Genomic DNA, 15,515 nt, shown 5'->3' on the forward strand with positions numbered 1-15,515 from the left:
TAGCTAAAATATTTCAACATAGAAAAACTTTTCTTTGTTAATGATTTGGTTATCAACAATTTTTATACTTTGTACAGCAAAGATGAGATTAATATTTGAATGTTTTATTTAGTGGTTTTCAGAAAGAGTTGGCTACCTAAGGTATCATCCAAAGGTAAAGTATTTTTTTTTAGTATCATCATAATTCCTGGATTTAAAGGTATCTGAAGTATGGTGTATGTTAGTCCATTCTATTTATTACTTTTTTTTTGATGACCCACTTCTGGCCAGCATAAGCCTCTTTGAGTTGGTTCTGAGTTCTTTTAATATATCACTTCCTTGCTTTCTGGGATGCCAACCTGTCCCAGGTTCATCTTACACTTCTCTGCTTTGAAACTTCAATCAGCCACTTCTCAAAGGAGTCTTGGTTTTTTTTAAGTGAATAAATGGCATTTAGAGACTACACCTAGGGCATTTCAAGTTTGAAGCTTTAGAAATCTTCAGTCTGGAGTCTGTATTAGTTAAGAAAACTAATGAAAGTCATCTCAACTTCAGCAGCTTAATGTGATCAAGTTCATTTCTACTTGATACACTGGCAAGCAGCCTTCCTTGCAGTGATTTAGGAGCCCAGAATCGTTTCATCTTATAGCTACAACAGCCTCTAGTGTCTTACAGTCTTTTTCTTCTTTCAGCTGAGAGAGATGTAAAAAGGAGATGTGGAGAGATATCTAGGTTGTTTTTTTTTTTTTTTTGGTACCAGGACTGAACCCTGGGCATTTAACCACCGAGCCACATCCCTAACCTTTTTTTACTTTTTATTTTGAGACAGGGTCTTGCAAGTTGCTTAGAGCCTTTCTAAATGGCTTGGCTGGCTTTGAACTTGCCGTCCTCCTGCCTAAGCCTCCCAAGCTGCTAGGATGCCCAGTGAGATATCTACTTTTAAACTACTTTGTCCTGGCAGTAATATGCATCATTTCTACTTACTATTAATGAGAATTAGATATTGCCCCACCTCAAACCAACATGGTAGTATATGTATCCTGGCCAGACAACTCCACTCTATAGAAGCAGAGCACACATCTTAGTTGGATACCAAGCTATCACTGCCAGAGACCACTTGTTTTGCTACCCCCAAATCACAAACTTTCCCCAGGATCCTCTAAAGAGACTAATCCAGAGTCTCAGTTGATTACTGTATCCAGCTCAAAGTATAGGATCTACCCCCCATGAAATAGACAGTGATAAAGACAAGATGACCACAATAAACACTTCCTATGAACAAGAAGAAGAGGTGAGCAGAGGTATCAGTGATCCAAAGAAATCTCAGATGATTGTTGGGTATACATTATGAGGACTTTTTGCTTTGACATCGGATGAAATTCCTTGATTAAACTTGAATTCTACTCTCTGTGAGTAGCTCTCCATCCATTGTCCTCTATGGCCTTTGTCACCACTCTCTGGAAGGTTCTAGAAGCTTCTTCATAATTTATTTTCATACATCTTCACATTGAAGTAGTTGTTGAAGACTATTTTATTCTTGGGAATGATAAATCATTTGCATCATTATGTTTCTTATTCCTGCAAATTTAAAGGTGACTTTGGAAATTCAAAGGTTATTTTTGTTTAAGGCTCAAACTCTCAGAAGTTTTTTTTTTTTTTAAGACAATAATTGAATTTCCTTAGTAGTACAGTTTTTTACCTTCCAGTTAGTTCCTTATGTCAGTAACTCACTCAGGTCTGTCAAGGTATCATTTTCCATCCTCCTTGTTTTCTTGCTTCCTCAGTCCTTGAATGTGTCTCTCATTTAGGAATGACTAGTGAGGCCACATGAAGTAGCAGGGAAAAGGTCTTAATTTGAACCTCATCTTTGGCTGAGTCTCCATGGACCTTTGTTTCTCAAAGCCTTGCTCTGTCTTCTGTCTCATAGTTGGGATCTAGGGGCACTCTGTTTTACCTGCTCTGCAAGTCCCCATATTTTTGGATTTCTCACCCCATTCTTTTTTTTCTTATAATTTTTGATTAAGTTCCTCTCTTTTGAAAACTGGCTCAACACCACCAGTAATAATTAAAACACCAAAACTTGTAGGCATGTGGTTTGTCTTTCTAATGACTTAGGCTAGACCTAGTGTGCATTTCACTACTGTGTGCACCAGTGATCACCAAGTCTCCAACCTCCAGGAGCAGTTGCCTTGATGCCTGCTGCCTGATGACTAGGCCAACATTAGATATTTGTTATGGCAGCACCTTGCCTGAAGGTACTAATTTCTCCATTCACTAGGGCAATTCTCGGGGTTGTAATAGAAACTGTCACCAAATTATGGAATTTTAGGACTAAAAAAGGACTTTAGAGCTCAACACTGTTACCTGCTACTGGGCCTTGGCCATCTTTGCCTTTTGGTGCCTTTGCTCAGCTCTGGCACATGCTTGAGGCCGCGTGCATTTCTTTCAAACTGGGAATTTGTTAAGTTTAAGTCTATTAGAGCATTATAGATTTTCAGGCAAAAAGATAGGAAGGAATAATTTAAGGAAATAAGAACCACTGTCTTCATATTTTGATGTTATGCGGGAAGTGACCTGCTGTGTGTCTGGGTTAATGCCCTTTCCCACACCATAGCAAAATGGAAAGATGGGACCTCAAGTTTTATATGAAATAACACTTTTGGTGTAGGGTAACGATCAGCCCAAACAGGATTCCATAGTTCTCCATTAATTCAGGTGGGGTGGGTTTATTGTCCTTTAGCAAAAGTGTTTGGGACCAAAAGTGTTTTGGATTTAAGAGTTTTTCAGATTTTGAAATATTTGCATATATTCAATGAGGTTTCTTAGGGATGAAACCCAAGTCTAAGAAAAAAAGTCATTGATATTTCATATACATCTTTTTTTGTGGCAGCGGGGTGGGTACCAGGGATTGAACTGAGAGGCACTCAACCACTGAGCCACATCCCCAGCCCTATTTTGTATTTTATTTAGAGACAGGGTCTCACTGAGTTGCTTAGTGCCTTGTTTTTGCTGAGGCTACCTTTGAACTTGCCACCCTCCTGTCTCAGCCTCCTGAGTCGCTGGGATTACAGGTGTGTGCCATTGTGATCAGCCATATACATCTTATACACATATGCTGAAGATAATTTTATACAGTCTATTCAGTGTGCCTGCATTTTGACTGAGACCTGACCCAAGATGTCAAGTGTGGAATTTTCTTTGTCATAATATATTGTTTCAGGTGTGGGAGTCTTCTGGATTTTGGATTTGCAGATTATAGACTTTCAGCCTGTGTTTTTAAAGCACTTGTTTTGTACCACAGCCAATGCTGCCACCCGAAAATTACATATGAGATGATACAAACTTCCTGCCAGAAATTTACAGACTGCATATGTTTATTAAGTTATTAAGTTTACTAAGTTTCCAAATATTATGCTGCTTCAGAATTTTTGGGAGGGCATTTTCAAAGATGATATGTTTGCCAAGCTATAGATGTTAGCCTCCATTAAATACTCTATCATCTCCCACATAGGTAGAGAGGATGACCTTGCGTCAGGTTCTTTGAGAATTTTTTTCTACTCTTCAAATCTGAAAAGTGGCTGGACAGATGGGCTATGCTAGATTCCCTGGGAAGGTCTTCTGTTTAATTATTTGGGGACATTTTCAATTTCTGGATGTGCTTATTTTTAGTTTGTAAGTCAATGTCAGTTTAAATGTTTGGTTCATTGTAGTGAAAAAAGTTTTATAGACTATAAGTGTTTAGTAGTAAAGGATATCTGCATAATAAGATTATTTGTAGATCTTTCTCAATAACTTTGTAAGATTTCATAGTGAATAATCCCAGAGGATAAATAAATTCTCATTCATAGTCACACCATAAAATTGTTTCAAACTAACTTGAATTTGTATGGAAAAATTTTTACTCTTTAAAACTATTCTTTAGAGTAGGTTTAGAAGTAGAAACCCTTGGATATGTTTATAACACCCATGTTGCTGGGTTTGAGTTAACTAAAAATGGCATGCAAAAAACAAAATGGTGTGTATATGCATCTGCCAGATAAATAGGACCTTATAGAAACTGATTCAGAGTTGGGCATGGTGGTGAATGCCTATAATCCTATCAGCTCAGGAGGCTGAGGCAAGTTCCGGAGGATGGCAAGTTCAGGGCCAGCCTGAACAATTTCATAAGGCCCTAAGCAACTTAGTGAGAACCTGTTTCAAAATAAAAAGTAAAAATTTGTTGGGAATGTAGCTCAGTGGTAACCACCCCCCCTCCCCAGGGTTCAATCCTGAGTACCAAAGCTGGGCGCAGTGGGAGGTGGGGATTGATTTAGACATGAGTTGTGGCTCCCCAATCTCATTTTAATTTAAGATAGAGGCTATGTATTCTTTAGTTCTCTGTTTCATAGTCCCCCCAAATAAATTCATCTCTCCTTATTTTCCTGGTAGACTAAGTTGTAGTCATGAAAATAAAATTGATAACATAAGAAATGAAGGTGATTAGTAAATTTAAAGAAATTCAACTCTTTGCCAACCAAAGAAATGTAAATTATAACAGCATTTTTCTCTTGACGGTTTGGAAATGTTACAAAAAAATTGATGTTAACTCATGTTGTTGAAGATAATGTTAGTCAACTTTCCATCTGTGTGACAAAATATCTGAAAGAAATGAAATTGACTTAAGGATAAAAAGGGCGTTTTTGTTTTTGTTTGTGGGTTTAAAAAATATTTTCATTAGTTGTTGATGGATCTTTATTTTACTTATTTATATATGGTGCTGGGAAATCAAACCTAGTGCCTTACACATGCTAGGCAAGCGCTCTACCGCTGAACCAAAACCCCAGCTCCTTGTTTTGTTTTTTTTGGTTCATTGATGAGGTCAGAACCCACATGATCCAATCGCCTGTAAAGGCCACACTTCTGAACACCACCACACTGGAACCAAGCCTTTTAACACACAAACTTTTGGGAAACACTTCATTTCCAAACCATAACATGTGTAGTAAACACACATCCTTCTACATAACTGAAGAATATTGAGGTTGATAATGAATAATAAACTCTGGAGGAATGTCACTTTTATTGCTTATTTGAATCATTTTACCATGTTGTAAATTTATAAACCATTCTCAACTTTACTTAGAGGAATATTTGTGTATCACAAGCATTAATATTAAAAATACTTCAATAATGATTATAAAGGATTAATGTACCTTGGAATCTCTCAAGAGGAATATGTGTTATTACTTGCTCAGCTATAGGAATATGAGCCAAGAACTACAACTAATCCCAAGGACTATAACAGTCAATATAAACTTATTTTAAAATTAAAGAAGCTACCTTAACTTTATAAATATTACTTACAACTAATCTGAGAATTAATCATGACACGATGAAATTATCATTGACTGGAGCCTGAACTTGGCTTTAATTTCAACATCAGCTTTGACCACTGAGCTCAATGAAGCAACATTCTTGTGTTGCGTGTGTGAGGGCAGGTAAGGCAGGAACCACCTAGAACAGTTCCACATCCTCTCTTTCCACATACTCTCCACTTTAATAGCCAGTCCTTTCATTGTGTTTTCTTTTTGCTACTTTAAAAAAAAAAAAAAAAAAAAAAACCTCTTAAGCTCAATCCTTCTCATGTCCCTTGAACAAATGATTCACAGCATCTGCACCAACTTTAACTTTAGTGTTAAGATTTTAGATACCATGAGATATGGTTTAAGTTAGAATTTTGAAAATGCAACTTCATTTCTAATTCCTTTCATTTTAGTAGATGTACAAATAAAGTTATCCATGTTTTATGTTGGTTGGACTATGAAGAGTTGAGAAGCTCCTACATTGGTGGGCATTTGAGGAAAAAGCACTCCAGTAGAGCTGATCCTGGCCATCTTCTGTATAACTTTTTCAGAGCAAATAAAAGAAAATCCAGCAGAACTACTGACCCCATTCAGATGCTGACCCAAATATAAGCAACCGTAGAGCCCAATCATTTTAATATTAGCATTTCTGGAAATTTTTACACAGCAAGGGAATGTCTTTAGAATCTATCACTAGATTCTTTGAAAATCATTGATGATATTTATTTTTATTAAGTAAAACACATGGATTTAGGAAGATCAAAGGAATGACTCATTAGTCCCTTACCTCACAAAAGGCATGTAAATATCACCAGGCCTCTAAAGAGAATTGTTAGTCTAGCAACAGGAAATTACCCTGCTCAGAAAATCACATTGTGAAAATGCAAAGGTTTGAGGAAGAAAATAAACAAAAAAGCAAACCACCCATTTACTAGCTCTATCTCTTTGAACATTCTGTCTCTCCCTGTTTTTCTAATCCACTTTGGTTATATCATTATATTTTAATGGGCACATGGATGAATAATCAGGAAAGAAAGAACACCCAGAACAAAACAAGAAAGTCCTGCTATGAACCTGCCTGAAGAGTTCCAACACATTTTCAAAAATGGAACTAGCACTAGTTCAGAGATATTATTGCTTATAGCTAAGCTAAGTTTTAAAGACATTATTATTTTAAAAAAGTATTAATAAGGTGGATGTGGTGGCCCACACCTGTAATTCTAGCAACTCAGGAATCTGACAAGAGGATTGAAAGTTTGAGGCTGGCCTCAGTGACTTAGTGTGATCCTATATAGAAGATAAAAAGTGGATATAGCTCATTGGTACAGTGCCCCTGGGTTCAATCCCTAGTACCATTTTTTTTTTTTAAAAAAAGCATTAATTGTACAGAGATGGCCACTGGATAAGAGAAAAGTCATGCAGGTATTTGAGACTCTGCTGAAAATTGAGACTGAACTGTCTCATTTTGCTAAACCGCATGCCCACTCCTGCCCAGACTTTCAGTTGCTCTAAGCAGTTGTACAAATGTCGATATGTCATTTTTAAAAATGAAGACTCAAAGAAGACTATCCAAATACACAGAGCATATTCTTTACCTGTTTTCATCACATAAGAAAAGGCACGAGATTGTATGAAACAAAATGACTTCAGTGGTACAATTATGCTCTGATATTTTGCATATTTATACATTTTTACTGTGGCCCAGCAGTTTAGGGCTGAGGCATATCTTTTGAAGTGGTAGGCAAGCAGGAGGAGAAGCAGTAGTGGCGGAAGCCTCCCAATGCCATCATGAGTCTATGGTAACTCCAGCTCTGTAGGAAGAAGAATAGCCAGTTTGAATTATTTGAATCATTTTACCATGTTGTAAATTTATAAACCATTCTCACCTTTAGTTAGAGGGATATTTGTGTATCCTTGAACTAAAATATCTAGGATTTCTCAAGTTACTGGAATGGCCACCTATTTCCTATGACACTCTCTGGTTTCCTTCTCTGCTGGCATTGACCCAAAGTTGAACAAAGTAAACACCAAAACCTCACAGAAGAGTTTCCATAAGATGTACAGGATGAACTCTTCTGTGTCCTCCCCCCCCCCCCGCCCATTTTAAAGCAAACTACACAACAAAGTCAAGTTTGTTTACCATCCACTGTCATCTCAAATCTCACTGCAAGCTCACTTTACACTCTCTGGGAGATTCTAGTATAGTGCAGAGAAAGCCCTTCTAGGGGGTAGCTCATAGAATTGCTTCTGGTCCCAACTTTGCAATGAACTGGCTGGGTGACTTCAGGGAAGACCTCTGAGGGTCAAAGGCCAGTGTGGAGATAACAACATCTCAATGTTCCTCTCAGTTCTAAAGATTTTGTGTTTTCCAGGGAGGGGGGAGGGGGAACAGCTTATTTACCTATAACTTTACAAGTATTTTAAACTTTGAGGATTAATGAATTATGTCAAGGGAATGCTGTAAGATTTAGTAACTACTTTAATTCTCCAACTACCGGTGTAAATTAAAGTAAGTGTGTGACGTCATAGCCTTAAAAATAAAGCCGGCCTATTCATATAGGCATTTCTACTGAACTTCAATAGAAAAATTTTTTTTGTTTTACTTTGAACATGATACATTTTAATTTTAGTTGAGAAGCCATATTCATTGTCAGAGTTTCCAGGTGAATTTTATGTAGAAGATAGCTTAATTTTTTTTTTTAATGTTCTTCCTGATAATCCCTGCTGTTATTTCTTCTATGGTAAGCCACTTTCATTTTAAAAATAGATCTGTTCTACAAGACTTAAGTTGGCCCTGGTTGGTGTCCTCTTATGCGAGTTATTTAATTTAAAAATAGAACTGTCTCATATCTGCATCAACTAGTTGATGTTCATTTATATCTGGAGTAAACTCTTCAGTAGGCAGGCAGGTATATGGAGGAATATGTGTGAGCATTATAATCCAGTTATATTTTTGCTCTCTGGTTAACTCAAAGAAGAGAGTTATGTTTCCAGACTGGTAATTTAAGTGCATTTAGCTTATAAGTATTTTCTTAGGCTAAATTTAACTTCTCCAAGGTCTGGGGAATTTTCTAATTTGGGTGAAAAGGAGATTACCATTGGAAAGTAGTTAACATTTAACATTTTTGGAACAAGTAATCACCCCTAGTCTGTTTTTAGATCAATCAAATTACTCTTTTACACAGAGCAATTATAATTTAAAATGCACTGGTTCACCTTTGGGTATATTAAAGCAATCATTATTTCTGTGAATGTGTATTTCTAGAGTACAGGTATACAGAAACACCATTAAACAATAGGTCATACATTTTCTACTTATTAAGTCTAAATTGTTTTATTTTTTCAACCTTTAATGCAATTTGATTGTCTGAATTAGAATGTGAAAATATGTTTCACATTGTTAGAAATTAAATTACTATTGATTTGTGTTGTTTTCAGACCTTAACTCTAGCGTAGAAGCTCTTTTTGCCCTATGGAGTTTTAGAGATGTAATTAATCTTTGCTTTTAAAATATCTAGGATTTCTCAAATTACTGAAATGGACATAAAACGTGTTATACGTCGTGTATGTTTGTTATTAAATTATAACTTAAAATGATATATTTTGTTACTTAAATAATTTGATAGATTTAAAAGTAATTGGGTTTTCTATCATACCTAATTATACAATATAATATCTTGAAATATTATTCATTCAAATTACCATTCTTCAGTAAGGATAATTCCTCCTTAAAGCAATCTGTGGTAGAATTTTTACCATATAATACTGTCTTTAAAGGCCCTGTTTTTTTGTATCCAACCAGCAGAGAGCACTTTAGCTTGTAATATAAGCATTGTATATACAAATGAAAACAGTCAAGTTCATGTTTTAACAAAAAGATAGGCTAACAATTATACTCTGTCATAACTTCATTCATTTTCTATCAATGCAAGTTTACTCCATCAATTTCCTAATTTTTGCATTAACTTGAATACATTTTTATAGTTTAAAAAACTTTAACACCGCCACTTCCCTCATACTCTTGTGCTATGCCCTTAATCATACGTTTTTATGTTAGTTGTATGCTGTGTATATTTTATAATTTCTACTAATTAGAAATTTATTTATGAATAGATTAAATTTAATCTCAGTTTTTGTGTACGCTCCATTTTTTCCCCCTCAAGTAGTTCATATCCTGTGGATACTCAGTAAACAGTTGTTAACAGGCTATTCTAGGTAGGTGAATCAAAATGTCAAGGTTCTGTTATAGATAAATTACATAAAGATATGCTATCTCTGTTGTTTGCCTAGTGAAGAATGGAAAGATTTAAGTGGGAAGGTTTGATTTAAATCCACTTTCTTAGATGCCTCATCTTATGAAAAACCTGTATATGGCACCTACCTCATCTTCCTCCCCATCAGGGCACACAGCCGACAAGCCCAGCTTCACCTAATTGCAGTTAAGGATGGATGGATACAGTAAAGGTCCTGCTGATTTCCCAGATTTTGCTGTTTTGAAGAGGAGCAAGAGTTGAATCACTGAAGAACTTGAAAATTTTATTCTGCCCTATTATGATTTTCTACCTTTTATTTGCTTGACAAGAGGAACAAGACTGAACAGCAGCAGAAAATGGGAACTGTGGATCAGCAAAGTTCAAAGTTTAAATGGACACTTGGAACATGGCAGTTTGGAACACCATTTAGCATTCTGACCGCACTAGACTTACTAAGATGTGTATTACTATAATTAATGTGCAACCTCACCCTAGAAAGGTGCTCAGTTAACCCATAATTCATAGAGTCCATGTGACTCACGGAGGGGGTCATTTGCATCCCCATGCCTGGCCTGCTTTGCCATGATAAATCCATTCCAAGCCTCTCTCATACCCATACCTTCTGGTGGAATGGTGGTTTGAGGAATAGGAGAAAGAATATTTGCTGAATGTAGATGCAAACCCCCTTTGCGTGATAGGTAAATAATGGTGAATACTAAGGCATAAACAGATGTGCCCTTTGGTTCAAAATGATGTTTAGCATCATTTCTAGTGTTAAGTCCCCTTGTAGACACCACTGAAAATTAGCCCTTTTTGACTTGTTTATCTCTGTATGACTGTGCTTTATATTAGTTAGAACCCATTTTTCCTGGATAAAATGTTGTACTGACGAAGTAATGTGACTTATTTGTAGTTTTTAACCCCCTAGGAATAGCCCTGAACCTGTTCTTCACTTTTTTCTCTTTCCTCCTTGATTCCCCCTTCATTATTTACACCTGCGTCAGCTGTCCACTCTAAGGGACCTATTTCCAACTCAGTGGTGGCCTGCTAACTTCTAGAACCTTGTTCTTTTCTGAATCAGAATGTAACTGGCAGTCTTCCAAAGATGCTTAAGTGACAGCTTCTGATGATAATTTGGCTGTGTTTAAAAGGGTGAAAAGCATGGTGAGGGAGTTTCCACCCAGGTGTGAGCTCCCCTAGATCCTCAGAATATACTCGAAGCTTTGGGCTTAGGATGGCATGCAGTGTGGAGCATGGGCATGGTGTGTGGTCAGGGCAGCTGGGAAGTGTGTAATGTGATCTGAGACCTGCACTGCCCTAAACAAGGTTCAGAAGCACAGAATGTTTCTGCCATACAGATAGCGGCTTTGCCTTAAGTATTTCCTGAATATTGTCAAGGGTTTTTTTTTTTTTTCCTGTTGTTTCATTGGTATATTCATGGAAGGAGACCAATGACTGCATATGAATAATGGCAAACTGGAGAGGGGATTTTGTGTAATTAACCCTTCATTAGAAATTCTTAGCTGAATGTAGGCAATTTGCCCATCTGTTTGCTTTATCTCAGTAAAAAAGTAATCATGAAGCAAATCTAGACTGTGACTTCTCTGGTAGTAGTAGGTCTCTTTTGTTGTTTGAATCATTGAGTGTTTTCTTTCTTTCTTTCTTTTTTTTAAACAACCAGTAACCTGATCTTTTATCACTCCTCCGACTTCTGCCTCCTGCTGTATGCCCGATGCAACCAACACATGTGTTGGCATGGGAGGCTAGCAGCACCGAGAGCAATTTACATTCAGCTTCCAAGCCTGCAAGAAACAGCAAATCAGCCCCTGGGAAGGCTTCGGAGACTTGTCAGCAGTCTGTAGCTTATTTCTGTGTGTGTGAGGGTGTGTGTGTGTGTGTCTCCCTCTCTCTCTCTCTCTCTCTCTCTCTCTCTCTCTCTCTCTCTCTCTCTCTCTCTCTCTCTCTCTCTCTCTCTCTCTCTCTCTCTCTCTCTCTCTCTCTCTCTCTCTCTCTCTCTCTCTCTCTCACCGTTTCCAGGCTGGAATCACTGTGGAGGAATAAGCAACAAAGTCTTGTCAAGATCTTATCTCAGGGTAATGACTAGTTAAAAATGAAAGGCTAAAATATTGATTTTCTTTAGAGGAATAATTGAGTGTTTGATGTAGAGAACACCCAGTTTCTTCCCGAGGAAAGCTGAGCAGGGCTACATTAGCAGTCCGTGTCTCTGACAGCAGCAGGGCTGGGTTTAAGCAGCGGCTGCTTTGCCTGGGGAGCACCCGTAAATGGACTTTGGTCTCAATGCTTTGACTCTTTGTCGTGGTTTTGGATGTTGGAATACGGGCGGTGATCTCTTGTCCTCTATAAACTCACCTGATTTAAAGGAAAGATGAGTGAAGAACCAAAGGAGAAAAATGCCAAACCTGCTCATAGGAAAAGGAAAGGAAAAAAGGTAAGAAACATATAAGCAACATGTTCTCTTTATTGTTCTCTGGCTCCGGGGGAGGAAGTAATCTTAAGGCTGAATTTTTGAGAGATTGGCTGTAAGAAGCTACTAGAATCAGAATGCTTTTGTTTTTTTCTGGTCTATTAATGGGTGTGTTCTGTGTTGGAGAAAAACATCACAACTCAGATACATTGCTAAAATATTTAAACAGTTAAATATAGTCATTTAGATTTCACTAAGCTGGTGTGTTTTTCATAGTGATATTCAGGATATTAAGTAAACACATGTCCTCATTATGTGGGTGGGTGTGTTTTCCCCCCTTTAAATTTTCCAGAATGCTTGTTAATTAACAGGGTACAATTACTAATGAATATTATTTTGGCATAGATGTTTAGCTTTAACACATATTTTAGGCAAACTAAGGGAAACCTGTAGTTACACTTTAAAATTACAGCATGAAGGTGAACTCCATTTTAATTATTGATCACTCTATGGCTGACAAATCTCAGATATGCATTTAGTCCTGCCATTGTACAGCCATATGCCTAATTTCTCCATTATAATTTATAAAGTTAATTTTGTTTTCCGTGTAAATTGAAGAATTATCACTAGGTCAATAAATGATTCTAGTAAACCTGTAGATTCATTTTGGTTTCCTTGAATGTATATATCTTCATATATGTCCATAACTTTTTAATACATCTCAAAATAGACAGAAAAGGTAATTCCCTAGACCTGGCATTTATTTTTGATCCATTGTGTTTTATAAACTGCCTTTGTTTTAGGGTGTGCCACCCATGGAAAAGATAGTGGTACATCTGTAACAAAGAAAAACAAATCCTTAAAATAGGTTTATAGTTCATAGCTATTTAAGGAGAATGTGTACTGTGATTTTTTTTTAAATCTCTAGTCAAAATCCTCAGATATTATATTTTAATTTCTAGACTTGTTCTCTAAAATCATATTTCTTTAAAATGTCTCCTTTGCCCAATGAGATGTGTGCTCAGCCAGTGGATGCATGGAGAATGGTTGGTTATAGGAGAGAGGATAAAAGATTTCAACTACTGGTTGGATACATGAGGCCTTTAGAAATGTTCATAATCTATTATTTATGAAAAGATTAATTTGAATACGATGTTCTTAAAGGGGCTACTCTCAGCAGACTCCACGGAGAGCACATGCCAGCACTCTAGGACAGTGGCTCAACACCCTACATAGTGAAGCTGTGCAGACTGGTTGAAGTGAGCCTTGACTTCTGGTACATTGTCTCAGCAGGGGTTGATGATGTTGCAAAGGTGCCAGTCTGATTTCCCAAGGGAGTAGGTCTCAGCTGCACAGCACAAATGATTTGTTTAATGCCTAGCAGAGTGGTGCTGGTCTCAAGGAAAACTGTCAGCTTTGCTCATGTTTATGAGATATGGCCTTAAGTGTCTGAAGGGCTCCACCATGATTCTGAACACAGAGTGTCATAGAGAGCCCAGTCAGACACATGAGCCACGACACTGCAATCCTGATTAAAGTGAGCAGTGGCTGGGTGGGTTGTAAATCATTGAGCTTTTATGTGCAATCGTTTGACATGGGCTCTCCCTTCCCCTACCTTGAGATTTTCCTGGCTGTTTCAGTTCTCTTCCCATAAGGTTATCCTGCTCAGAGAGCAGTACTAAGTCGGTTGCCTTGAGCCCTTCTTCCCTCACTCAGCTGCTGCCAGGGCATTCTTTAGGAAAGGCTCAATTATGCTGCTCAGTACCTTCCCCAGTGCTCACTGCTGGCTCAGTGAAATCCAAAGTCATGACCATGGTGCCAGAGACCCTTGACCTATACCCACAACTCAAAGTCCCCCCCCCATATCATTCACTTTATCTATATCTGACTCTATCCAGACTGAATTTCCTATAAGTCCCTGAATTCAACTATTTCCTCTGATGCTTGTTGTTTGTCCACTGAGAAAGCACTTCTGTACCAGGCCACTTGGTATAATCCCTTCCATCTTTAAATTTTTTTTTTTTAGTTGTCAATGGACCTGTATTTAATTTATTTATTTTTATGTGGTGCTGAGAATCAAATCCAATGCCTCACACATGCGAGGCAAGCGCTCTACCACTGAGCTGCAACCCCAGCCCACTAATCCCATCCATTTTTGAAGGTCAAACCCAGCTCTTGCCCTTTTCTTTAAATCTCTTGATACACCCTTGGGAAAAGACAGTCATTCTTCTGGATAGACATAGCACCTTGTATGGGCAGGGCACCAGGTATATTCTGCTTCTTTTTCAAGTTACCAAGTACCAAGCCTATTCCCTTGACCACATTTGAACCTCCTGGTAGTCATCTCAGGAAATACTTAGCATGCGGCCTTGTAGGCAGTTAACTCTAAATAAATGTCCCATTGGATTATCTCTACCAGTTTACTGACCAAAAATCACCATGAATTTTCAGTGTTAGAGGAGATACATATCAAAGAGGAAATATCTTTTATATGATTAGGCCTTTTCTCCTCATATTTTCTGGATAAAGGATACAATATTTTATTGTTGGTTTTAAAATAAATTAACATCGTTATTGAAGTACATGTGTATATAAGTATACATTGGTTTAAGTTTTTATTTAAATAAATGCACACTTATTTAAAAATCAATTATATGTTTACATGTATATTCTTAACCAAAGAGTTAGAAGGTTCCTGGGTGCTCCAGGTGACCTATACTGCAGCATTTGTGGGTGTGGTCAAATGCAACACTTCAGAGGAGAAATACACGCAACCTGCCAAACTCTGTGGCAACAGACTCCCCAAGCATTTAAAATAGATTCTTATTTATATGCAGAATTATTTTAATACAGAATTTAGTGTGAAATCCTTCTCTGTATAGGAATGTATATATCAAAGTAGCCTTTAAAATTATAGATTGGTATTGAATGTTTTCAGAACAGATCACATGATTGGGGCATTTGCCTATAAAGTCCTTCATGAGAAATGTTTAATATTGAGTAGGCAAGCAAGATAAATGTAGTGGAATCATCATATTATTCCTTCATTAGTACAGAGCAAGTATTTTGTATTTTGCTTGGGAACATAAAGATTCAAATTGGTGTCAGGAAATGTTTTTTCCAATAATTTCTATGTTTGTTTTAAAAGGTAGGGAGAGAGGGAGAATATATCCCATAACTACTTATCTCTCTTTATGCTAGTTATGAGAAGAGGGTTTACTAAATGTTAGGGGACCTGCATTTTACCCTTGTCCTGCTTCTCACCTAATATCGTTTCTTGGACAGAACAATCAAATGGGATCACATACATGATACAGTAACCAAGGATATTATGAGATTGGAATAATAATAATCAGTAAGACCATGTTTTCAAAAGAGGTTTTAAAACAACAGCGCCTAAACTCAAAAGTGGTTATCATAGTGGAATTTTAAACTTGCTATGGTGTGACTGATCCTGAAGAAGAAATGACAGATGAGTACTTACTACCTCACCCAATATTGTATGCAGAAGTGCAT

At 37.2% G+C, this 15,515-nt stretch overlaps 1 protein-coding gene across 2 annotated transcripts in view; it reads left to right on the forward strand.

Moving 5' to 3' along the window:
* Window positions 1-15,515, forward strand: part of Ank3 (ankyrin 3) — a 632,006-nt gene that overhangs the window by 130,008 nt on the left and 486,483 nt on the right. Inside the window, exon 1 of one of the 2 annotated variants that reach the window (XM_078041715.1) lies at window positions 11,611-12,023. The exons of the other annotated variant lie outside the window; for it this stretch is intronic. Within the exon in view, the coding sequence (XP_077897841.1) occupies window positions 11,961-12,023 (63 nt within the window). The 5' untranslated portion in view covers window positions 11,611-11,960. Of the gene's footprint in view, window positions 1-11,610; window positions 12,024-15,515 lie in introns of those variants that run through there. 2 annotated transcript variants of the gene reach the window in all.

Source organism: Ictidomys tridecemlineatus, chromosome 1, assembly GCF_052094955.1.
Source record: "Ictidomys tridecemlineatus isolate mIctTri1 chromosome 1, mIctTri1.hap1, whole genome shotgun sequence".
Classification (NCBI taxonomy): Eukaryota; Metazoa; Chordata; class Mammalia; order Rodentia; family Sciuridae; genus Ictidomys; species Ictidomys tridecemlineatus.